The sequence below is a fragment of the Ranitomeya variabilis genome, chromosome 6, assembly GCF_051348905.1.
Source record: "Ranitomeya variabilis isolate aRanVar5 chromosome 6, aRanVar5.hap1, whole genome shotgun sequence".
Taxonomy (NCBI): domain Eukaryota; kingdom Metazoa; phylum Chordata; class Amphibia; order Anura; family Dendrobatidae; genus Ranitomeya; species Ranitomeya variabilis.
In genome coordinates, this window is record NC_135237.1 from 171,911,330 (window position 1) to 171,938,362 (window position 27,033).

General features: G+C 47.7%; 1 protein-coding gene across 1 annotated transcript in view; it reads right to left on the reverse strand.

Moving 5' to 3' along the window:
• The window catches only part of SFRP4 (secreted frizzled related protein 4), a 158,912-nt gene that overhangs the window by 83,427 nt on the left and 48,452 nt on the right, over positions 1-27,033 (reverse strand). Inside the window, exons 2-3 of the mRNA XM_077269252.1 lie at positions 297-377; positions 42-107 (exon numbers count right to left, since the gene is read on the reverse strand). Of these exons, the coding sequence (XP_077125367.1) occupies positions 42-107; positions 297-377 (147 nt within the window). The remainder of the gene's footprint in view (positions 1-41; positions 108-296; positions 378-27,033) is intronic.

Consider the following 27,033-nt stretch of genomic DNA (forward strand, 5'->3'; position numbering starts at 1 on the left):
TTGTTTTGCTGCTATAAGCACAATACATTGCTGTCACTTACCATAGCTGTAATTTTTGGACAAATACATATTCAGGCTAGGTTTGACTGGTTTACATTTGCAGTGATCTGTAAAAGAAAGCAAACAAATCCTTACAGTAAAAAAGATAAAATTTGACCAGCTAAATCCAAAAGAAGGAAATAACACCAAAAAAAGTATTTTTTATTTTTTTAAAAAGCAACAAAATAGCACTGTACGTCCTCCAGAGGGCAAGATATTGTACAGGATCTGTTATCATAAGAAAATACAGACTTTACCCATGTTTAAACTTTTGCAATGATTCACCCTTGGTTTTTCTGGGATTATGACATCTTGTGTAAACTCTGTCCACTTTATATCTAAAAAGAACAAGACAAGATTAGCCAATGAAAATACCAGCACTGTGCCAAACACACCAGAAGAAACTTGAGTCTTTAAATACACCTCTTGAACCGGATAAGACGGTCTCTCCACATCTGCAGTATAAATGCTTTGAGCAGTATTAAATAAACGTGTGCTTTTGATGGCTCTATTACTTTATTGCTTTATTAAGGATTTTTTTTCCTTTTAATTAAGTTTCACAACTATAGAAATGATTCCAGTGCATAGAAAGATCTAATGTGATGTGTCTGTGGTGGCCAAACCAAACAAAAAATAACCGATGGTCCAAACAACTTCCCTTTTTCACGAGTCCAGTTATTTAAACAGGTGCTGAAGCAATTTCCGCTCATTACCTCTTATTATCACACACTTGCAAATATACAGAAGGTTAAGTGATTTGACTTGCGCAACTGAAATTCTGTACAGATGAACTTAACCATATGACTCTGGGTTTTATGTTTCATATGGCAATAAATATAAAAAGGCAAAGCCATACTGATAGAGAATTTAGATTATGAGACCCAATAGGGACAGCGATGATGATGTCTGTAAAGTGCTGTGGAATTAATGGCGCAATATAAGTGAGTTAAATAAATAAATAAAAATAAATAATGCTTTTTTCTGAGACAACTACTGACCTGTCTAATATATGCAAATTGCCTCTTCTGAGAAAAAGAGGACTTAACTCTATAGCGCCACCTGTTGGAAGTAGCGATCCTACAAGTCACAATCAACCCTCTAACGAGTCGTGCAATATGACTTAGGATAAAAGCCAAATCAGTATCTCAATTCGCAGACACGGTGTTTCGGGCTGTTGGCCCTCGCCAGTGCGAAGCATGAGAACTGATTTGGCTAGGTGAGAGGCTCTGGACTGGGGTCTAAGGGGTATCGTTTCTCCTTATGGAGAGTGACATACCATCTCTGGCTTGTCAAGGTAAGGAGGCTTATTTGCCGTACAATGCTCCTCTGGGAAATTAAATATGCAAATTGCCTCTTCTGAGAAAAAGAGGACTTAACTCTATAGCGCCACCTGTTGGAAGTAGCGATCCTACAAGTCACAATCAACCCTCTAACGAGTCGTGCAATATGACTTAGGATAAAAGACAAATCAGTATCTCAATTTGCACACGGTGTTTCGGGCTCTATCCTAAGTCATATTGCACGACTCGTTAGAGGGTTGATTGTGACTTGTAGGATCGCTACTTCCAACAGGTGGCGCTACAGAGTTAAGTCCTCTTTTTCTCAGAAGAGGCAATTTGCATATTTACTGTCTTATATAGTAATATGATATAATTCATTTACAAAACTAATTCACAATACTAGCACAAATAGTAAATATTAGCGCTCGCTCACATTAGCATATAACACGGCTGTTGGGGGTTGAGTTCCCGCCTCTGCACAGGGGGAATCTCGGGCAATCTCCGCTGCGGTCTCCCATTCTTCTCCTGCCACAGTGGAGCCTGCTCAGCGGAGACATTGGTCCCAGCGTCTCGCTCAGTCTGACTCTGTGCAAAGGGTTACTGCTGCTTTTCCAGCTTCTGCCATTGAAGCCAGTGCTGGGCAGCGGCGAGCAGACGCTTTTGGGACTAAGTCCTGCTTTTCTCCTTCTGAGCATGCCCAGGGTAAGATCTCTCATTGGAGATCGAGGGTCACATGCTTGGATACTGCAGCAAAGCCCATTGGTTCTCCAGGAAGGTCCTGAAGGTGCTCAGGCTCTGTGGCAGCCTCTCATTGGTCCTTCTAGGAAGGTCTTGTACTTGCTACAGCTATATAAGGTTCGCATGGCCGCACGGCCATGCGCTAGTATCAATGCATGTTATGAGTTTTGCGCCAATGTGGTCATGCTTTTGTGGATTCAGGGACCCGGCTGAAATAAGCCACTTAGAATACCGACACCTCTGGTGAGGAGATTGTGTGTATGGTTTCAGGGCCCCGGCTGAAATAAGCCACCCAGAATACCGGCTCCTCCGGTGAGGAGATTGTATGTTTGCCTCCTTGACTGCGTGACCACAAGCTGCTATCTGCTCAGCAGTTACTGTGTATTCCTGTGGAGTTTAACAGGACACAGTCCTTTCTTTATAGCGACTCTGTGAAGCAACAGAGATCGCTTCTACCACCATATAGTGCTGCCGTTTTCCAGCAGCAGGTTACTTTCCTGCATGGTGGACCCCGGGCTGCGAACGCACCAAATAACATCTCTATATTTACTCGGTGCGTTCCGCCAGCCCTAACAGTATACTAGCGCCAGGGTCTGGCTGGTAAATGGCGGACGATCAGCTACTACAGCAGTACATCTGTAATAACGTGCAGGTACTGAGTATGTCACCACGGAACAGGCAGACCAACAGTTGAGGGGTTTAATAACAGGAATTAGGTTCTCCTCGCAGGGAGGAAGCAATGGAAAATAACTAGCAATAAAACAATGCAAGGATACGGGAGTTAAACAATAAAACAGAATTAAGCAGGATTTCTTGAGAAAAGAACACTTATCAGTCTCATGAGGACTTGCTTGGAGGGTCGTCTTCTCCAACGTAGGCACTGAGAATCAGTGGCACTTGTCATCCCTCTATGGTCCGTGAGCAGAGTAGTCTCTGAGAGCCTGCTGCCTGGGGTTTCGGGAGTTAATGTGGTATGCACAGGCTCTGAGTCTTTAACTTTTATAGCACAGCCAGAAAATCAGGGCTCCGCACGGTTGTCTCTGTACCAGGAAAACAAGGGGCTCTGCACTGTTAAGTCTCTGTACCAGGAAAACAGGGGCTCTGCACTGTTAAGTCTCTGTACCAGGAGTCAGGGGCCAGGGTGTAGTAGTCTCTCAACGGGTCTCAAAGCGCTCCCCTAAAGTCACAGCAGAGTCCGCTTTAAGTACTCACTGGATGCAGTCTTTCTGGGCAGTCTCTACAAGATGCAGTCTTTCTGGGCAGTCTCTACAAGATGCAGTCTTTCTGGGCAGTCTCTTTCTCTCTCTCTTCTGGAGTGCAGCTGCACCCGGCTCTGCACGCTGCTCTGCAAGCTGCTCTCTCCCCTGCATGCGTCCCTTTCCTGCTCTCAGGCTGCTTCTTCCCTCCTGTCCCAGTCTACAAGTCTCTCCCCTAGGGAACCTGCGGCACAGCTCAAAGGTTCCGGGCACAGAGCCGAGAAGGTAACCGCCCCCAGACTCTTCCGGTGCTTTTAACTCCTTACATTCCCCCCCTCTTTCTGCTCGCCATTCCACAGGCGAGATCTTCAGGAGCTCCTGTTGGCAATCTTCTAGTCCTTGCACAATCTGCTGCCAGATGAACTCATCTTGATTGTAGCAAACAGGGGGTACACCAGCCGTTGAACGTTCAGAGCGTCTAAAACCAGCAGGGGCGGTGGTGTCAGCTGCTGTGGGAGGAGTCGAGGCTTCCTCCGATACGTTGGTAGAATCTGGCACCAGCCCTGTTCCTGGGTTCACTGGAGGAGATTCGAAGTCTTCCTCATCTTCCACATCTACATTGATCACTGGCGCAGCCGGTGGGGGTGCTGGAGCCAATTGGACTGATTCAGGATCTCGAGACAAACATGGACGCAACATATTCCTGTGCAGCGTGCGGGTGGGAGTCCCTTCTTCCGTTTCGGGCTGGACCTCATAAACGGGACCCCCGTTGCCGAGCCGCCGCTTCACTCGGTACGGCCTTTTCTCCCATCGGTACTCCAGTTTGTTGTGTGGGCGCTTTTCCCTCACTAAGACTCGGTCTCCAGGCCACAGGGCTGTCCCCTTTTTAGGAGCTACCTGGGGATGCTTCAATTCTTGTAGCCGGTCCTGCACTAGACGTTGAATTGTCCGCAGCCGACGATGATGTTCTTGAACCCAGGAGTACACCCCCGTCCGTGGGTAGTCCTCCTCGGGTTCCAGCGCCAGCTCTGCCAGTCCCTTCCCGGGTCGGCCAAAGAACAGAGAGTAGGGGGTGAATCCGGTAGTGCTGTGTTTACGATTGTTATATGCCCACACCAATTCAGGGACGGACTCAGTCCACTTCGCCTTCTGGTCCTCCTCCAGAGTCCTCAGCATTTGAATCAGAGTGCGGTTAAATCTTTCACAAGCCCCATTCCCCTGTGGATGATAAGGGGTGGTCCGGGACTTATCTATTTTGTACAGCTGGTGCAGCTCCTCCATCACTCTTCCGAGGAAGCAGGCCCCTTGATCAGAATGGATGCGCTTGGGACACCCGTACACCTGAATGAAGTGTTTGCAGATTGCGTGAGCCGCAGACTCGGCAGTTTGGTCCCGCGTGGGCGTCACTACGGCAAATTTAGTAAAGTGGTGTATCATCACTAAACAATGCTCATAGCCTTGATGTGCTGGTCCAATTGTCAAGTAATCTATTGCCAGTAGGTCCATGGGGCCAGAAGACCTCACCGTCTCTGTGGGAGCTCTTTGTTCTGGTGGTTTGACCAGCTCACAACTTCTGCATTGCCGACATACTTTATCCACAGTGTTCCTTAAGTGGGGGTGATAAAATAGGCGCTGTAACCACTGGAAAGTCTTTTCTGGCCCAAAGTGTGCTCCTTTCTCATGTGCTTCCTTAGCCACCTGGTCTATCATGGACGAGAGAATCACTGTCTGCCATACAAGACTGAGTTCTGTTTGCAGGAATACCTTCCGGTACAGGATACCATCCCGCAACTCGAGCCTCTCCCACTGGCGTAGCATCTTCAGTACTTCAGGTGACATGGACCTCCTCTCACGTCGATTGGGCATTTGTTCAGACACGACCCACCTTCTCAACTGAGCTAGCTCCGGATCCTCCTGTTGTACTCGGACCCACTCATCGCGGGGCTGCTCCAGCAAATTCACACAGGCCTCTTCCTGTTCAATTTCCCGCGCCGCTGCCACCGTCCTGGCAGTCTTTCCAAAACCTGGAACCTCTACATCTTCCAGTTCTTCATCCTGGCTGGGTGCTGGTTTGCGATAGTTTACTCGAGAGAGGGCATCCGCATGTACATTCTCAGCTCCTCTTTTATACGAAATTCTGTATCGGAACTTGGCCATTCGGGCTACCCAACGTTGTTCTAGAGGCGCCTAACTTGGCATTCTCGAGATGGGCCAACGGATTGTTATCGGTGCGTACATGAACTTCTGAGCCAGCCAGATATTCCGCGAACTTCTCAGTCATTGCCCACACCAGCGCCAACAACTCCAGCTTGAATGAACTGTAATTTTCTGGATTCCTTTCTGAGTTATGCAGAGACCGACTGGCGTATGCGATGACGCGCTCTTTCCCGTCCTGCATCTGCGACAGTACAGCCCCGAGGCCCTGCAGGCTCCTGTCAGTGTGCAAGATGAACGGTTGTGTGAAGTCAGCGTAGGCCAGCACGGGGGCCTCCGTCAATGCCTTCTTCAAAGCCAAGAATGCCTCCTCCTGATGCTTCCCCCACTGTATGTTCCTGTTTTTGGCGCAAGAGGGCACTCCCCTCAACAACTCCTGGAGTGGATTAGCAAGGCGGGTAAAGTCTTTTACAAAGCGTCTGAAGTATCCCGTGAGTCCCAGGAATGCACGCACATCTTTCACCGTTTTTGGAGTTGGCCACTCTTGTACCGCAGCGATCTTCTCCTGGGAAGGCCTCACCCCTTCAGCGGAGACAACATGTCCCAAGTATTCAATCTCGGTACGGAAGAGGTGACATTTCTGGGGTTTCACTTTCAAGCCATACTTCTGTAGCCGACTCAGAACTTGCTCTAATCTCTGCAGATGCTCCTCAAAGGTGGGGGCAAAGATGATGATATCATCCAAGTAGATCAAAGTGGCTTCAAAGTTCAGGTCTCTCAGACATCTCTCCATGAGTCGCTGAAATGTTCCTGGGGCGTTTGCTAGGCCGAAGGGCATTCGGTCAAACTCATACAGTCCCATCGGAAGGATGAAGGCCGTCTTGGCTCGGTCTTGCTCAGACATGGGCACCTGCCAGTAGCCGCTGGCCAAGTCTAACGTGGAGAAATATCTGGCATTCCCTAGTGCCGTCAGGGACTCCTCTATCCTGGGCAGTGGGTACGAGTCCCGCACTGTGCAAGCATTGAGCCGCCGATAGTCCACACAGAACCGCAGGGACCCGTCTTTCTTTCTCACCAAGACGATAGGGGCAGCCCACGGGCTCTGACTCTCACGTATAACTCCCTTCTTCAGCATGTGTGACAGCATTCCCTTCACCTCCTGGTACATCTGTGGAGGTATTTGGCGGTACCGTTCCAGGATTGGCACCGCATCCCCGGTGGGTATCTCGTGGGTAATGGCCGTGGTACGTCCAAAGTCATCTTCATCTTTGGCGAACGCATCCTGAAATTTCCCCAATACAGCTTCTACCTGAGGTACCTGCTGCGGAGTAAGTTCCGAGAGCTCCGCCCTCATGCGTTCCAGTATCTGGCGCCCTTCTTGCATTAACCTGGGGTCCGGAGCTGCCTCCGCCTTGACGGTCACCAGCCACGGATCTTCTGGCCTTGCTGTCAGCTGTACTGCCTCAGTGGGGACCAATTCGTCTGGAAGGCCCAGGACTTGAGCGACTTTGCTTCTAGGGGGCAAAGTTATATCTGTCTCCCCCAAATTGATGCAGTGCACAAGGACAGTTCCATCCCGCACGGTAGCCAGGGACCGTGGACCAATATTCCTGACGGCAGCTGGTCGGCTCTGCTGGGCTCAATTTGGACTTCGACTCCCTCCAGCGGGATGCCAGCTCATACAGGCAGGGGAAGCACTGTCTGTCCAGGGGGCAACACTCGATTGACTGAGGCGGGGACGACGACTTTGCCGAGTTCCTTTCCGTCGCTGTATGCTTCCCGGACCTGGGCGGTCCGTATCAGTTGTTGGAAGACCCTTCTCTGGGGAGTTTGGTCGCTCCATTGTTGTAGGAACTGTTCCGGGGACTCGTTGAAAACGAGGCTTCCGAGGTCTTTTAACACATTCATGCCCAGGGTCACGGTATGGTCTTTAACTACCTCTCCATCCACCAATGCCACTCCTCTCGTCCCGAGGTCTTTTCCGCAGACCTCTATGTTCATCCATACCACCCCTGCGACCGGGATGGGCAAGTGATTGGCCGCCATAAGTTTGATCACAGGACCCCATTCGGGCCGTAGCGCCTCTGTGAAGTGATGGTGGAAATATCTCTCAGGCATGGTGGTCACTTGCGAGCCGGTGTCTATCAAGCATCGCACTGCTCTTCCATTGATTTCTGCCCAGACCAGAGGGCACGTGGAAACAAGGCTGTGGGGACTTTTACTCCTCCTTATCTGTTCTTCACGCTCTGAGCGGCGCCCCTCAAGCCCAGAGCCACCTAGTTTAAAGGAGGATGCGGGGATGGTCGGCTCCGCCGGGGACACCATCGAGCTATGTGGCCGGACTCTCCACAAGTGTAGTGTTGTGAAATTGGATTCTGGGCTCCCCCGGTGGCCACTTGTGGAATTTAACTTGTGTGCATCATCCCCTCTGTTCACCTGCTCCTATCAGGATGTGGGAGTCGCTATATAACCTTGCTCCTCTGTCAGTTTCATGCCGGTCAACAATGTAATCAGTAGCCTTTCTGTGCATGTTCCTGCTACTAGACAACTCCCAGCTAAGTTGGACTTTTGTCCTTGTGTGTTTTTGCATTTTGTTCCTGTTCACAGCTGCTGTTTCGTTACTGTGTCTGGAAAGCTCTTGTGAGCGGAAATTGCCACTCTGGTGTTCTGAGTTAATGCTAGAGTCTTAAAGTAATTTCTGGATGGTGTTTTGATAGGGTTTTCTGCTGACCATGAAAGTGCCCTTTCTGTCTTCATGCTATCTAGTAAGCGGACCTCGATTTTGCTAAACCTATTTTCATACTACGTTTGTCATTTCATCTTAAATCACCGCCAATATATGTGGGGGCCTCTGTCTGCCTTTTGGGAAAATTTCTCTAGAGGTGAGCCAGGACTGTCTTTTCCTCTGCTAGGATTAGGTAGTTCTCCGGCTGGCGCTGGGCATCTAGGGATAAAAAAACGTAGGCATGCTACCCGGCCACTTCTAGTTGTGCGGCAGGTTTAGTTCATGGTCAGTATAGTTTCCATCTTCCAAGAGCTAGTTCTCATATATGCTGGGCTATGTTCTCTCGCCATTGAGAATCATGACAGTTTGACCGGCCCAAAAAAGGGTTAAATTACTGGCTGAGAAAGGAGAGAAAAAAGAAGTCTGCTACAATTTTTTTTTTTTTTTTTTTTTTTTCCCTCTAGTTCTGAGTGTGCTCTTAATTGAATCACTTGCTAGTCTGCCTATACTGCAGCCTTCCTCTCTTCCTCTCCTTCTAATCCTTGAATGGCTCTGTGTTCACCTGTTTCAAATGGATCTTCAGAGTGTAGCTACAGGTTTGAATAATCTCGCCACAAAGGTACAAAATTTGCAAGATTTTGTTGTTCATGCACCTATGTCTGAGCCTAGAATTCCTTTGCCTGAATTCTTCTCGGGGAATAGATCTCACTTTCAAAATTTTAAAAATAATTGCAAATTGTTTTTGTCCCTGAAGTCTCGCTCTGCCGGAGACCCTGCACAGCAGGTCAGGATTGTAATTTCCTTGCTCCGGGGCGACCCTCAAGACTGGGCTTTTGCATTGGCACCAGGGGATCCTGCGTTGCTCAATGTGGATGCGTTTTTTCTGGCCTTGGGGTTGCTTTATGAGGAACCTCATTTAGAGCTTCAGGCGGAAAAGGCCTTGATGTCCTTGTCTCAGGGGCAAGATGAAGCTGAAATATACTGCCAAAAATTCCGCAAATGGTCTGTGCTTACTCAGTGGAATGAGTGCGCCCTGGCGGCGATTTTCAGAGAAGGTCTCTCTGATGCCATTAAGGATGTTATGGTGGGGTTCCCTGTGCCTGCGAGTCTGAATGAGTCCATGACGATGGCTATTCAGATCGATAGGCGTCTGCGGGAGCGCAAACCTGTGCACCATTTGGCGGTGTCTACTGAGAAAACGCCAGAAAATATGCAATGTGATAGAATTCTGTCCAGAAGCGAGCGGCAGAATTTTAGACGAAAAAATGGGTTGTGCTTCTATTGTGGTGATTCAACTCATGTTATATCAGCATGCTTTAAGCGTACTAAGAAGCCTGACAAGTCTGTTTCAATTAGCACTTTACAGTCTAAGTTTATTCTATCTGTGACCCTGATTTGTTCTTTGTCATCTATTACCGCGGACGCCTATGTCGACTCTGGCGCTGCTTTGAGTCTTATGGATTGGTCCTTTGCCAAACGCTGTGGGTATGATTTGGAGCCATTGGAGGCTCCGATACCTCTGAAAGGGATTGACTCCACCCCATTGGCTAGTAATAAACCACAATACTGGACACAAGTGACTATGCGTGTTAATCCGGATCACCAGGAGGTTATTCGCTTTCTGGTGCTGTATAATCTACATGATGTTTTGGTGCTGGGATTGCCATGGCTGCAATCTCATAACCCAGTCCTCGACTGGAGAGCTATGTCTGTGTTAAGCTGGGGATGTAAAGGAACTCATGGGGACGTACCTTTGGTTTCCATTTCATCATCTATTCCCTCTGAGATTCCTGAATTCTTGTCTGACTTTCGTGACGTTTTTGAAGAACCCAAGGTTGGTTCACTACCTCCGCACCGGGAGTGCGATTGTGCCATAGACTTGATCCCGGGTAGTAAATACCCTAAGGGTCGTTTATTTAATCTGTCTGTGCCTGAACACGCTGCTATGCGAGAATATATAAAGGAGTCCTTGGAAAAGGGACATATTCGTCCTTCGTCATCTCCCTTAGGAGCCGGTTTTTTCTTTGTGTCTAAGAAAGACGGCTCTTTGAGGCCGTGTATTGATTATCGACTTTTGAATAAAATCACGGTTAAATATCAATATCCGTTACCACTGCTTACTGATTTGTTTGCTCGTATAAAGGGGGCCAAGTGGTTCTCTAAGATTGATCTCCGTGGGGCGTATAATTTGGTGCGAATCAAGCAGGGGGATGAGTGGAAAACCGCATTTAATACGCCCGAGGGCCATTTTGAGTATTTGGTGATGCCTTTTGGTCTTTCAAATGCCCCTTCAGTCTTCCAGTCCTTTATGCATGACATTTTCCGCGATTATTTGGATAAATTTATGATTGTGTATTTGGATGATATTCTGATTTTTTCGGATGACTGGGACTCTCATGTCCAGCAGGTCAGGAGGGTTTTTCAGGTTTTGCGGTCTAATTCCTTGTGTCAGAAGGGTGCTGATGTTGCTGATTGGTCCCCTGATGCTGTGGAGGCCTTTCGGGAGCTCAAGCGCCGCTTTTCTTCCGCCCCAGTGTTGCGTCAGCCTGATGTTGCTCTTCCTTTTCAGGTTGAGGTCGACGCTTCTGAAATCGGAGCTGGGGCGGTGTTGTCGCAGAGAAGTTCCGACTGCTCCGTGATGAGACCTTGTGCTTTTTTTTCCCGTAAATTTTCGCCCGCCGAGCGGAATTATGATATTGGGAATCGGGAGCTTTTGGCCATGAAGTGGGCTTTTGAGGAGTGGCGTCACTGGCTTGAGGGGGCCAGACATCAGGTGGTGGTATTGACTGACCACAAAAATTTAATTTACCTTGAGTCTGCCAGGCGCCTGAATCCTAGACAAGCGCGCTGGTCGTTGTTTTTCTCTCGGTTTAATTTTGTGGTGTCTTACCTACCGGGTTCTAAGAATGTTAAGGCGGATGCCCTTTCTAGGAGTTTTGAGCCTGACTCCCCTGGTAATTCTGAGCCCACAGGTATCCTTAAAGATGGAGTGATATTGTCTGCCGTTTCTCCAGACCTGCGGCGGGCCTTGCAGGAGTTTCAGGCGGATAGACCTGATCGTTGCCCACCTGGTAGACTGTTTGTTCCTGATGATTGGACCAGTAGAGTCATCTCTGAGGTTCATTCTTCTGCGTTGGCAGGTCATCCTGGAATCTTTGGTACCAGGGATTTGGTGGCAAGGTCCTTCTGGTGGCCTTCCCTGTCACGAGATGTGCGAGGCTTTGTGCAGTCTTGTGACGTTTGTGCTCGGGCCAAGCCTTGTTGTTCTCGGGCTAGTGGATTGTTGTTACCCTTGCCTATCCCGAAGAGGCCTTGGACGCACATCTCGATGGATTTTATTTCGGATCTGCCTGTTTCTCAGAAGATGTCTGTCATCTGGGTGGTGTGTGACCGTTTCTCTAAGATGGTCCATCTGGTTCCCTTGCCTAAGTTGCCTTCTTCTTCCGAGTTGGTTCCTCTGTTTTTTCAAAATGTTGTTCGTTTGCATGGTATTCCGGAGAATATCGTTTCTGACAGAGGGACCCAATTCGTGTCTAGATTTTGGCGGGCATTCTGTGCTAGGATGGGCATAGATTTGTCTTTTTCGTCTGCTTTCCATCCTCAGACTAATGGCCAGACCGAGCGGACTAATCAGACCTTGGAGACATATTTGAGGTGTTTTGTGTCTGCGGATCAGGATGATTGGGTTGCTTTTTTGCCTTTGGCGGAGTTCGCCCTCAATAATCGGGCCAGCTCTGCCACCTTGGTGTCCCCGTTTTTCTGTAATTCGGGGTTTCATCCTCGATTTTCCTCCGGTCAAGTGGAATCTTCGGATTGTCCTGGAGTGGATGCTGTGGTGGAGAGGTTGCATCAGATTTGGGGGCAGGTGGTGGACAATTTGAAGTTGTCCCAGGAGAAGACTCAGCTTTTTGCCAACCGCCGTCGTCGTGTTGGTCCTCGGCTTTGTGTTGGGGACTTGGTGTGGTTGTCTTCTCGTTTTGTCCCTATGAGGGTTTCTTCTCCTAAGTTTAAGCCTCGGTTCATCGGCCCGTACAAGATATTGGAGATTCTTAACCCTGTGTCCTTCCGTTTGGACCTCCCTGCATCCTTTTCGATTCATAATGTTTTTCATCGGTCATTGTTGCGCAGGTATGAGGTACCAGCTGTGCCTTCCGTTGAGCCTCCTGCTCCGGTGTTGGTTGAGGGTGAGTTGGAGTACGTTGTGGAAAAGATCTTGGACTCTCGTGTTTCCAGACGGAAACTCCAGTATCTGGTCAAATGGAAGGGATACGGTCAGGAGGATAATTCTTGGGTCACTGCCTCTGATGTTCATGCCTCCGATCTTGTCCGTGCCTTTCATAGGGCTCATCCTGATCGCCCTGGTGGTTCTGGTGAGGGTTCGGTGCCCCCTCCTTGAGGGGGGGGTACTGTTGTGAAATTGGATTCTGGGCTCCCCCGGTGGCCACTTGTGGAATTTAACTTGTGTGCATCATCCCCTCTGTTCACCTGCTCCTATCAGGATGTGGGAGTCGCTATATAACCTTGCTCCTCTGTCAGTTTCATGCCGGTCAACAATGTAATCAGTAGCCTTTCTGTGCATGTTCCTGCTACTAGACAACTCCCAGCTAAGTTGGACTTTTGTCCTTGTGTGTTTTTGCATTTTGTTCCTGTTCACAGCTGCTGTTTCGTTACTGTGTCTGGAAAGCTCTTGTGAGCGGAAATTGCCACTCTGGTGTTATGAGTTAATGCTAGAGTCTTAAAGTAATTTCTGGATGGTGTTTTGATAGGGTTTTCTGCTGACCATGAAAGTGCCCTTTCTGTCTTCATGCTATCTAGTAAGCGGACCTCGATTTTGCTAAACCTATTTTCATACTACGTTTGTCATTTCATCTTAAATCACCGCCAATATATGTGGGGGCCTCTGTCTGCCTTTTGGGAAAATTTCTCTAGAGGTGAGCCAGGACTGTCTTTTCCTCTGCTAGGATTAGGTAGTTCTCCGGCTGGCGCTGGGCATCTAGGGATAAAAAAACGTAGGCATGCTACCCGGCCACTTCTAGTTGTGCGGCAGGTTTAGTTCATGGTCAGTATAGTTTCCATCTTCCAAGAGCTAGTTCTCATATATGCTGGGCTATGTTCTCTCGCCATTGAGAATCATGACAGTGTAGCATGTAAGAGGGCTTCTCCTCCTGGTAGTTTCACCCTCCCTTCGGGGGGCAGCTTCTCTGTCTCGCACCAGAGGGCCGGGCCCCTCTGCCAGAGTTCTTCTGGAGGCCGCCATTTCTTCATGGACCTGTCTAATCTCCATTCTCAGGTCCTCCACCCACTGGGGAATATTGCCTGCGGTGGTGGTTACCTCCCCGCTCTGCACCCTTCCTACCAGCCCCGTCACTCCCTGTTCTTGTTCTCGCACACGCGCCTCACTGCCAACCTCAGAGAAAGTCATGTCTGGCTTTACTCGCATGCGCTCTCGCAGTGCCTGTTTCATCATTGCGTCACGCAGTCCTGTCACTAGCTGATCTCTGAGCACCACATCAACTGACCCTACCCCTACACCGTCCTTTCGTCTGATAGCAGTGTGAAGCTCTTGTAGGGCGTTCATGAATTGGGTCACGGTCTCCCCCTCCCGTTGTACCCGGTGAAACAGTCGCATGCGAAGTTCCCCTACGTCAGTGGGGTCCCCATGCGTTTCCTCAAGTATGCGCAGCACTTTGTCCAGGGTATCTCTCTCCCGGTGGGACCTATGCATGACAGAATCCTGCGCCTCCCCCTCCAGAGCCATCAATGCAATTTCTGCCTCCAGGGCTGGTGTCATGGGGTGCATCCGCATCATTCCCCGGATACGCTCTGTCCAACTCTACAACATTACATTGTTCCCAGTGAACCTTGGCAAATTATTCAACATGGCTCCCAGGGAAATGCTAGACCTGGGAACTTCCCCCGCTGCTTGGTCTGCCCTATCCGCACTACCGTGTGACATCCTGCCGACTACGCCAAATGTAATAACGTGCAGGTACTGAGTATGTCACCACGGAACATGCAGACCAACAGTTGAGGGGTTTAATAACAGGAATTAGGTTCTCCTCGCAGGGAGGAAGCAATGGAAAATAACTAGCAATAAAACAATGCAAGGATACGGGAGTTAAACAATAAAACAGAATTAAGCAGGATTTCTTGAGAAAAGAACACTTATCAGTCTCATGAGGACTTGCTTGGAGGGTCGTCTTCTCCAACGTAGGCGCCGAGAATCAGTGGCACTTGTCGTCCCTCTGTGGTCCGTGAGCAGAGTAGTCTCTGAGAGCCTGCTGCCTGGGGTTTCGGGAGTTAATGTGGTATGCACAGGCTCTGAGTCTTTAACTTTTATAGCACAGCCAGAAAATCAGGGCTCCGCACGGTTGTCTCTGTACCAGGAAAACAAGGGGCTCTGCACTGTTAAGTCTCTGTACCAGGAAAACAGGGGCTCTGCACTGTTAAGTCTCTGTACCAGGAGTCAGGGGCCAGGGTGTAGTAGTCTCTCAACGGGTCTTAAAGCGCCCCCATAAAGTCACAGCAGAGTCCGCTTTAAGTACTCACTGGATGCAGTCTTTCTGGGCAGTCTCTACAAGATGCAGTCTTTCTGGGCAGTCTCTACAAGATGCAGTCTTTCTGGGCAGTCTCTTTCTCTCTCTCTTCTGGAGCGCAGCTGCACCCGGCTCTGCACGCTGCTCTGCAAGCTGCTCTCTCCCCTGCATGCGTCCCTTTCCTGCTCTCAGGCTGCTTCTTCCCTCCTGTCCCAGTCTACAAGTCTCTCCCCTAGGGAACCTGCGGCATAGCTCAAAGGTTCCGGGCACAGAGCCGAGAAGGTAACCGCCCCCAGACTCTTCTGGTGCTTTTAACTCCTTACACATCCAGCAGCTGGAGAGTAGGTTGGCGGCTCTTGAGCGCACAACCTCAGCTGTAGATGTTACCGCAGTCGCTGCTCAGGCTGTGTCATGTCCCACGACTTGAGAAATCATTTAATATTTGCATTGCTTGTGTTCAGTCCCTCTTTCTAGGCAGAAGTTTGCCTTTCCCTGTATTTTGTCCCAACTCTCTCCCTGTAGTCCTGTGATGTATGTTGTTCACGCCCTTATTCTCCATTTTGTCATCATTCCTCTATCTGTATGCATCCTACTACATGTCCTCTATTGAATATTCCTATGAACGTGAGTACAGGTCAATACGGAAGCGCCCAAAATAAAGGCCTATCCAGGCACCACTGCGTTCTACATATCCATGAGTCAGAATAGTAAAAAGGAATAGCCTGCCTTCAGAGACAGTAACTCAAGGTCTGTGCTGAACCTCAGTGGAAAAGGACATTTCCCAGATAGATAGTAACCCAGTTTCCAGCCAGACCCCAGCGTGCATAGAAGCACACACCGCAGATAAACAGTGAGAAGTATAACCCTCATCATCCACTCTTCCTGCCTGCAATCAAATCATGTCTGAAGCAAGGAATACAATGTCCCTACCAGACTTACAAACACAGGAAAGAGACCCAGATCCCCATCCACCAGCTAGTGAAAGGGAAAAACGTACAGTCAAACCTACATGGAAAGTCATGGAGAATTTAGAGACTGAAAAATGTGTTGTATATAGTGATGTGTCTTCACTGTGGGAGAAAGTGCTGAGTCACATAGACACTGTATCAAGGCCTGCTTCTCATGAGTTACCACTAGAGGGAGTTCTAGAACAATTATGCACAGCATACCAAATGTATATGGAGAAGACTGACCAATACATTACTCTCCTGAAAAAACTGAATCTGCCAGAGACTTTAAACGAATTGCAAAGTTTCCAGCAGCTTAATTCTGAAAGGGACTGCACCGTACGTGACATTAAAACCAAGATAGAGGCTAAAATTGCACGAACACCAGATGCATCAACACGCTCATCCAAATCGTCCAAGCACTCTAAACGCTCATCTAGGTCAAGTTCTTCAAAATATTCCACCCTCAGCGAGCAGCTTATAAGAGCACGTGCTAAGGCAGAAATGTCTAAGATACAAGCTGCCTTTGCGCAAAGGAGAGCAGAAATGGATGCAGCCACAGCACAAAAGAGAGCAGAAATGGATGCAGCCACAGCACAAAAGAGAGCAGAAATGGATGCGGATGCAGCACGCAAGGAAGTTCTGGAGAAGGAATGTGAGCACGCAACAGCCATGGCAGAGCTAAGGATCCTGGAACGAGCTATCAGTGGGAGTCAAAGAGACAACATCAGTTTGTGTGAAGTGGAGGCGGAGGACCCTATTGAACGCACAAGAGACTACGTGCTAAGCCAAAATGGTGAACCGCAGATCATCACTAACACTCCTGATGGCGTTCATGCTTCTCCAGGACACCAGGATGCCGATCCACTTACAGAACCCTACACTCAAGGTCAGTACAATGCTCCCAAACTTGAACTTCCTTCGTATTCCAGTATGCGCCAAGACCATGCATCTCATCAAACTCCACAGGCTATTATCTACACGCAACCCAATATACCGGCAGGTCATTATACTCTCGACAACCGCACAGTGCCAGCTCCGCATGTAGCAGAGACTATACCCACCAAACCGGTTGCTGGACTAAATGCATATGCCACTCCATACTTACCCATGTTTCAAGGCCAAGACGTCTCCACTCCTATGTACAACACCGCTCAACCTACATTCGTGCATCCTAAGTCAGAAAGAACAGACATGTCCGACTTTGCAAGGTACATGATTCGCCGCGAACTTACTAAAACCGGTCTCACAAGGTTTGACGACCAACCTGAAAATTACAGAGGTTGGAAAAATGCCTTTAGAACCGTAACTAGTGACCTCGGCATCACTGCTGCCGAAGAGCTGGACCTGCTAATCAGATGGCTAGGACCACAATCCACCGAGCGTGTCAAGAGACTCAGATCTGTACATATCAGTAATCCAACGGCTGGTCTCATGGCTGCATGGGAAAGACTAGAGAAAAACTTTGGCAGTCCAGAAGCCATAGAGGACGCACTGTTCAAGCGACTACAGAGTTTTCCAAAGATATCAAACAAAGACAGTTCAAAGTTCCTGGAGCTCAGTGACTTGCTGTTAGAGCTCCATCTGGCCAAGGCAGACACCCACCTACCTGGCCTCAGCTATCTGGACACTGCTCGTGGAGTAAATCCCATTATCTCCAAGCTACCGTACAATGTACAAGAAAAGTGGACTACACTAGGGTCAAAATACAAGAAAGACCATCAAGTGTCATTTCCTCCGTTCTCCTACTTCTGTGAGTTTATAAAAGATGTGGCAGAGCGTAAGAACGACCCAAGCTTTTCCTACGAAGAATCCAGTGGCCCAGCTTCACCTCCTTCTAAATACGTGAGCGCACGCTCGAATGACAGAAACCGCAGGGGTCCAGTGTCAGTGAAGAAGACGGATATTCTTCCCTTACCAACATCACCCACAGACAAGAGTAACAAGGGTGAAAAGATAGAGAACCCAAATCGTGAGTGTCCCATCACAAGAAGCCACATCCCTTAAAAAAGTGCATCGGCTTCAGGAAGAAACCGCTCCAAGAACGCAAGGAGCTTCTAAAGAAGTTCGGGGTATGCAACAGATGTTGTGATTCTACTGAACACCTTGCTAAAGACTGTAAAACTACAATTAAGTGCATGGAGTGTGACAGTTTGGACCACGTACAAGCACTCCACCCATTCCGTCCTGACTCTACACTTACTCCTTCCCCCACCACGAGCCATGGCGGGGAGGACGCAGCTCAAACTGCAAGCCATACCACAATATCTTCTTCATGTACAGAAGTCTGCGGAGAAGACCTCTGGGACAAGTCCTGTGCGAAGATTTGCCTGGTGAACGTATATCCCAACGGTCACCCAGAGAAAGCCGTGAAGGTGTACGTCCTTCTGGATGATCAGAGCAACCGATCACTTGCAAGGTCAGAACTCTTTGATATGTTTAACTTAAAGGGAAATGCCTACCCTTACACCTTAGGTACCTGCAGTGGTGTTACAGAGGTTTATGGGAGAAGGGCCAGTGGTCTTACAGCGACATCTCTCGAGAACACCGTCGAGATACCGTTACCTACACTGGTCGAGTGCAACCAGATTCCGTCCAATCGAGAAGAGATCCCAACGCCAGAGGCTGCTCTTCATCACCAACATCTCAAGAGGATAGCAAACAAGATACCAGCCCTCAACAACAATGCAGATATCCTGATTCTGCTGGGCAGAGACATTCTCCGGCTGCACAAGGTACGTCAGCAAATTAACGGACCACACGATGCACCATTTGCCCAACGCTTAGATCTAGGCTGGGTAATCATAGGCAATGTTTGCATACACAAGATGAAGAGACCTAACAACATCTCCTCTTACAAGACACACATCTTGTCAAATGGTCGCAGCACCCATTTCCAACCATGCCCACATCACTACTGGGTGAAAGAGAAAGTGAGCAACACCAAGTGGCAACAGGAATCCTTCAACAACATGAACACGCACCAGCCCTGGGATGAAAACCTCGGGTCATCAGTGTTCGTTTCCACAAGTAATGACAACAAGTTGGCACCCACAAGGGAAGATAAAGAATTCATAAAGGTTTTGGATAAAGAATTTGTTCAAGATGACTCCAACAGTTGGGTAGCTCCTTTACCCTTTCGTTTCCCAAGATCGAGGATGCCGAACAACCTGCAGCAAGCAACTGCGAGGTTCTCATCCTTAAAGCGTACCCTAAAGAGGAAACCAGAGATGGAGAAGCATTTCATTGACTTTATGCAGAACATCTTTGACAGAAATCATGCTGAACCTGCGCCACCAGTAGTCGATCATCTCAAGTTTCTAAGAGTGGGTGGACGTTTAAGTAAATCAAACCTATACGATAAGGAGCAGAACCCTATCATCATTCCAGGTCGACATCACGTCACTACTCTGTTGATTCGGCATTATCACGAACGAGTACAGCACCAAGGCAGACATCTTACTGAAGGTGCCATCAGGTCTGCTGGCTTGTGGATCATGGGAATGAAGAGGTGCGTCTCCTCAGTTCTCCATAGATGTGTCAAGTATCGAAGGTTACGAGGAAAACACCAACATCAACAAATGGCGAACCTCCCAGCAGATCGACTAAGCATGGACCAACCGTTCTCATATGTTGGTGAAGACGTCTTCGGGCCATGGTCGGTTGTTACCAGGAAAACCCGTGGAGGAGCCGCGAACAGTAAGCGGTGGGCTGTCCTATTCACCTGTCTCAGTATCCGTGCAGTTCACATCGAGGTAATTGAATCTATGGATACCTCCAGCTTCATCAATGCCCTAAGAAGATTCTTTTCCATCCGGGGACCTGCCAAGCAACTCCGGTCAGACTGTGGCGCAAACTTTGTAGGAGCCTGCAAGGAACTGCAGTTTGACAACTTCTTGTCCGACAATGGATGCACTTGCGTATTCAATCCTCCACACTCTTCACACATGGGTGGGTCTTGGGAACGCATGATTGGAGTTGCACGTAGGATCCTTGACTCCATGTTGCTGGACCATAAACTTCCTCTTACTCATGAAGTTCTGGTCACTTTCCTCGCAGAAGTGTCAGCCATAATAAATGCTAGACCTTTGGTTCCAGTGTCATCCGACCCCGATGCTCCAACGATACTTACTCCAGCTACACTCCTTACACAGAAGATTGGAGCCACTACAGTCCCACCTGGGAATTTCAATAACAAGGACATTTACAAACGTCAGTGGAGACAAGTTCAACACCTGGCTAATGTGTTTTGGCATCGCTGGAAGACCGAATATTTGCACTTGCTTCAAAACCGTCACAAATGGCAGACTCCCAGTCCCAATCTCCAAGAAGGAGACCTTGTTCTCTTAAAGGATAAAGAGGCTCATCGTAATGACTGGCCAATGGGACTTATTACCAAGGTCTTACCCAGTGAGGACGGAAAGACTCGTAAGGTAGAAGTTAAGGTGACAAAAGGGGGCTCTACCCGAACCTTCTTCCGCCCGGTCACTGAACTCGTGCTGCTTCTACGAAAGGAGGACATCACATGAACTGAACATGCTCCTGGACGTTGCTCACGGCGGGGAGCATTCCTCTTCATTCCCCAGTTTATTGAACTGTTAACATTCTCATTGGATTCTGGGTTGGTGGAAGAGTTGGCATGTTTGCGGCTTCCCCAATCTGAAGATGGGTTTAATATATTTGGACTTATCTTTTGGTTTCATCTACGTGTCGACAACAACGAGTTTGGACTTTAAAATCTTTGATGTTTATTATTGCATGCATGTTTTCTTCCTCTTGTTTTTTCAGGTTCGAACGACTTCGAAGAATTGCGGACATCGTGAAATCCAAGGATTTCAGACGGGGAGTGTCATGTCCCTCGACTTGAGAAATCATTTAATATTTGCATTGCTTGTGTTCAATCCCTCTTTCTAGGCAGAAGTTTGCCTTTCCCTGTATTTTGTCCCAACTCTCTCCCTGTAGTCCTGTGATGTATGTTGTTCACGCCCTTATTCTCCATTTTGTCATCATTCCTCTATCTGTATGCATCCTACTACATGTCCTCTGTTGAATATTCCTTTTTATCTGCTACTTTCATCATAATACAAGAATTTCAGTTAAAGCAATCCTCTTTTCCTGGAGTCTTCTTACATGAGATCGTGGCTGAGTTAAGCTATCTGATAAATCGGTATGAACGTGAGTACAGGTCAATACGGAAGCGCCCAAAATAAAGGCCTATCCAGGCACCACTGCGTTCTACATATCCATGAGTCAGAATAGGCTGCCAGTGTAGCTGCAGCCAGTTTGTCCTCTGCCACCCCTGCTTCGACTTTATCCCATCTCCCGCTTCCAGACAAGTTTGCTGGTGACAGTAAGCTATGTCAGGGATTCGTGAGTCAGTGCTCCATACATCTTGAGCTCCTGGCTGCACATTTTCCTATGGAACGGGCGAAAGTGGGATTTATTTTATCCCTTTTGTCGGGCAGGGCATTGGAGTGGGCAACGCCACTATGGGAGCGTAATGATCGTGTGGTGCAGAGAGCTCCTCTCTTCCTGGACGCTCTGAAGCAGGTCTTTTTGGGACCTCGTGTCAACCACGATACTGCGCTCCAATTGCTGGCAATAGCACAGGGTTCATCCATAGTCAGCCAGTTCGCCGTCCAATTCCGGACTCTGGTCTCTGAGCTGAAGTGGCCGGATAAAGTCCTTATTCCGGTGTTCCGGAAAGGACTGGCAGACCATGAGAAGGACGCCTTGGCCACCAGGGAGATTTCCGCCACACTGGAGGAGCTCATTACTATATCTAAAAAGAAAAAAGATGAAGCGCACTCACCGGTGGTGAATCCAAGTCTTTATTCCAAGTCTTTATTCGGACATAACTTAATGTGCTGCAGGGAGGGTGGTGAACACACGGACGACAGCTGTTTCGTGCTCAATGCACTTCAACAGGTCCTGTGACGGGAGGAAGTGAGGTTGGTTTTTTACCTGTGAGATCTTCATTACCCCTCCTTCTTTCTCGCACATCACTGTGGCTAAATAGCCACAACGGAAAACATGTGAAATAACAAGTGCAATAACAAAATACATATAAAATGATTAAAAATGATTAAAAATCATAGCACAATATAACCAAATATTTACAGAAGTTAAACATCTAAACTTATTACAAAAAAACGGACATATCAATTTTTTCGTTGAAACCAAGTGGACCTGATGCATCCGCACGCAGGATCCACTTGGCTTCCTGTCTAAGCAAGATACGATGAAGGTTTCCTCCCTGCTGAGGTAAAGAAACTTTTTCCAAACCTGTGAAACATAATACCTGTGAATTCCCTGCATGTTCCTCTTTCATATGTTTGATAAGGCGGGGTACCCCCTTACCCGTGCGTATTGAGTTGAAATGTTCTCTAATACGCACGAATAACGGGCGAATTGTTTTCCCCACATAAAAAAATCCACATGGACAGAACATAACGTAAACCACATGCGTGGTTCTGCATAAAATGAAAGAACGCATGGTGTGAACTATCGGACCTATTTTGATAAATCCTATTACGTACCAGGCAATCCCTAATATTCTTGCCACGGCGGCAAGCGAACAACGGACCCCTTTCTGCTATCTCTATTAAATCAGAATCTTGACCCAGAATCTGCCAGTTTTTTCTAATCGCGGTTCTAATTTGTGTATCCATTGGACCAAATTTAAAGCAAAAAACGAATTTTTTCTGTTCTTTTTCTTTTTTCTTTTTATAAAAAGTCATCTCTGTTGCTTTTTTTAGGGCTTCATTAAGAACCATTTGAGGATAACCTCTCCTTTCGAACCTGCGATATAATTCCTCAGATTGTTTTTGAAAGCCTGTCACGCTGTTATTTATTCTTTTGACCCTTAAAAATTGGCTATATGGTAAAGCCAGTTTGGTGTATGAAGGATGAGCACTGTCAAAATGTAAGAGGGAATTTGATGCAAATGGCTTGCGATGTACTTCAGTTTTTAATCCCTCTGGACTAACCTTCAAACCCACATCCAAGAAAATCAATTCAGCTCCCCCAAAATTAGAGGTGAATTTCATGTTCATGTTGTTCGATTGCCCCAGATGTTCCACAAATTGTGTAAAGGACGTGTGGTCACCGTCCCACACCATGAACATGTCATCCACGAACCTCACATAGAATTTGATATGCTTTAAAAACGGGTTACTAGAAGAGTAGATGTAACGTTTCTCAAATACAGACAGAAAGAGGTTAGCCAGGGTACATGCGACTGGTGTACCCATGGCAGTACCCTCTATCTGTCTGTACCATGTGTGGTCGAACTGGAATGTATTATTTTTCAAAATGAATGTTAACCCTTCAAGTATAAAAGAGACTGTACCTTTATCTGTGGGGGTATAATTCAACACCTCTTTTATGGCCTCTATACCTAGGTCTTGTGGAATCCTGGTATATAAGCTCTCAATATCTATTGAGGCGAGAGAAAAACTTTCTTGCCAATCAAATCCTTTTAAGGTTTTCAAAAAATCCTTTGTGTCTCTTATAAATGAAGGAACATCTTTTAACAATGGGCGTAGTAGCCAGTCCGTGTAAGCCGACAAAGGTTCTGTAATAGAACCTACCCCGGACACAATGGGGCGTCCGGGGGGCTCTACTAGGGATTTGTGTAATTTTGGAATATGATACCAGTGAGGCTTCCTCGGAAATTCCGGGAATAATTTTTCCGCTTGTTTTTTGGATAAAATACCTTTCTCCACATAATCTCTTAAGAAGGAATGTAGTGAGGTTTGGATCTTAAATGTAGGATCTCCTTTTAAAGCCTCATACGTGTCAGTATCAGATAATTGTTTTTTTGCCTCTTTCATGTAATAATCCCTTGTGAGTAACACAATATTACCACCCTTGTCGGCTCCACGGACCACCACGTCCGTACATTCCCATATTTCTCTTAAGGCTTTGGTTTCAGCGATTAGAAAAAACTGGCAGATTCTGGGTCAAGATTCTGATTTAAAAGAGATAGCAGAAAGGGGTCCGTTGTTCGCTTGCCGCCGTAGCAAGAATATTAGGGATTGCCTGGTACGTAATAGGATTACATCTCCACATAATAATTGGTTAGAGACTGGAATTCCTAACGGTAATTACAAGTGTGGACACTGCAATTTTTGCAGTTTCCACTTAACAGGTAAATTTATCAAAATAGGTCCGATAGTTCACACCGTGCGTTCTTTCATTTTATGCAGAACCACGCATGTGGTTTACGTTATGTTCTGTCCATGTGGATTTTTTTATGTGGGGAAAACAATTCGCCCGTTATTCGTGCGTATTAGAGAACATTTCAACTCAATACGCACGGGTAAGGGGGTACCCCGCCTTATCAAACATATGAAAGAGGAACATGCAGGGAATTCACAGGTATTATGTTTCGCAGGTTTGGAAAAAGTTTCTTTACCTCAGCAGGGAGGAAACCTTCATCGTATCTTGCTTAGACAGGAAGCCAAGTGGATCCTGCGTGCGGATGCATCAGGTCCACTTGGTTTCAACGAAAAAATTGATATGTCCGTTTTTTTGTAATAAGTTTAGATGTTTAACTTCTGTAAATATTTGGTTATATTGTGCTATGATTTTTTATCATTTTTAATCATTTTATATGTATTTTGTTATTGCACTTGTTATTTCACATGTTTTCCGTTGTGGCTATTTAGCCACAGTGATGTGCGAGAAAGAAGGAGGGGTAATGAAGATCTCACAGGTAAAAAACCAACCTCACTTCCTCCCGTCACAGGACCTGTTGAAGTGCATTGAGCACGAAACAGCTGTCGTCCGTGTGTTCACCACCCTCCCTGCAGCACATTAAGTTATGTCCGAATAAAGACTTGGAATAAAGACTTGGATTCACCACCGGTGAGTGCGCTTCATCTTTTTTCTTTTTTGATACTATTTATGGACTATTATAAAGCAGCACCCCGGTAGAATTGCTCCATTTTTTAGGCTGAAGCGGCAATTGGCAATAATACAAGGGAGACTTAAGGGTCTAACTTATAACAGCAGTGCGGAGTGTTTTTTTCCCCCCTTTTGCTCATTACTATATCTACCCACATCGACCTCTGTTTTAACGAGCGGAGGTTAGAGCGGACCCAGTGTAGGCAGAGGTTTCGGCTGGCTCCCACCTTCGCCAGACCTCTAGAATCTTCCGTTCAGGCGTCCGACTCCCATGAGGCCATGGAGGTTTCTCGAGCGGGACCTAAGTCTCAGACCACTCGAGTACCCGTGGTTTGTAGAAATTGCCAACAACAAGGACATTATGCAAATAAATGTCCACGGCGGTCGGGTAAACGATCGCATCTAGTAACCATTGGAGGAGGTTCACTAGACACAGCGGCGTTTTCCTTCAAGCTATCCTTCAAAGGGACAATCATGTTAGGCTCATCCTCTCTAACAGTCGAGCTTTGTGTGGACTCTGGAACAGAGGGGAATTTCATGTCCTCTGCTTTTGCCCTGCGCCATGCAATACCTCTGGTGATGCTCGCCAAACCGGTGACTGTTAGAGTATTGAATGGGTCGACACTTCCCTCACAAATCACACACCAGACTGTCCCTTTCAAGTTATCTATGTCCCCTTCCCAACAGGAGATTATTTCCCTTCTTGTTCTTCCCGAGAGAATGGACGAGATTCTGCTGGGAATACCCTGGCTCCGTTCCCACTCCCCACATATTGAGTGAACCTCTGGGAGGATATTGGGTTGGAGTGATTCATGTAAGGGAAGATGTGTGAGGGAGTGCGTTCAGGTTTCCTCTACTGAGATACCCGCAGATCTCTCTTCCCTTCCCAGGTGCTATTGGTCCTATGCAGACTTCTCCAAAAAGGCTGCGGAGACCCTTCCGCCTCACCATCCCTATGACTGTCATATTGATCTCTTGCCTGGAGCAGAACCTCCTCGGGGATGGGTCTATCCCCTCTCTCTCCCGGAAACGGAGGCTATGTCCCAATACATCCAGGAGAATTTGGCAAGAGGGTTCATTAGGAAGTCAGTGTCACCTGCAGGGGCGGGGTTCTTCTTCGTGCAGAAGAAGAACGGAGAATTACGTCCTTGCATAGATTACAGGGGTCTTAATGCCATCACCGTTAAGAATAAATACCCGTTGACCCTGATTTCTGAGCTCTTTGATAGGCTACGGGGAGCAAGGGTATTTACCAAATTAGATCTGAGGGGTGCTTATAACCTGATTCGCATCCGTGAGGGGGATGAATGGAAGATGGCGTTTAATACCAGGGATGGGCACTATGAGAATCTGGTGATGCCCTTCGGGCTCCGTAATGCCCCAGCCGTTTTCCAAGACTTTGTCAACGATATCTTCCAGGATATGCTCTCCACCTCGGTCGTAGTCTCTCTGGATGATATTCTCATCTTCTCTCCAGATATTGACTCCCACCGGAGAGATGTTTTCAGAGTCTTCGACCTCTTACGGGCAAACTCCCTCTATGCAAAGTTGGAGAAGTGTATGTTTGAGCAGGAGTCTTTACCTTTCCTGGGCTATATCATCTCCGCCCAGGGATTAGCTATGGATCCTGCCAAACTACAGGCTGTGATGGACTGGCAAGAACCCCATTCTCTTAAAGCGGTGCAGCGCTTTATGGGGTTCATAAATTACTATCGTCAGTTCATTCCCCACTTCTCAACTTTGGTAGCTCCCTTGGTAGCCCTCACCAAGAAGAGAGCAAATCCCAAATTGTGGTCTGAAGGGGTCTCCAAGGCTTTTTCTTCTATTAAGTCTCATTTTGCTAGCGCTCCCATCCTACATCGTCCCGATGTTGATAAGCCGTTTATAATGGAGGTGGATGCCTCATCCATTGGTGCAGGAGCAGTCCTCTTCCAAAAGGATGCTCAAGGTCGGAAGCATCCTTGCTTCTTCTTCTCCAAGACCTTCACACCAGCGGAGAGGAATTATTCCATCGGGGACAGGGAGTTGCTAGCAATGAAGTTAGCCTTCTCGGAGTGGAGACATCTTTTGGAGGGGGCTCGCTTTACCTTCCAGGTCTTCACGGACACAAAAATTTGGTTTATTTACAAACAGCCCAGCGGCTAAATTCTCGTCAGGCCAGATGGTCCTTGTTCTTCTCCCGGTTCCACTTCACCCTCCATTATCTCGCTGGGGAGAAGAACATTCGTGCTGACGCCGTCTCTCGCTCCGTTGTGTCATCTGAGGAGGAGGAAGGGGAGCCTCGGCTTATTGTCCCTTCTGAGAGCTTGAGAACCGTAGCTCCGGTTTCGCTAGAGTCTATGCCTCCGGGCAAGACTTTTGTACACAGTAATTTGCGACCGGAGGTTCTCTCTTGGGCTCATTCATCCAGGGTGGGTGGACACTTTGGGACAAAGAGGACATCTGAGCTGCTGGCGAGGACGTACTGGTGGCCACATATGGTCCGTGAGATTATATTCGGGCGTGTGT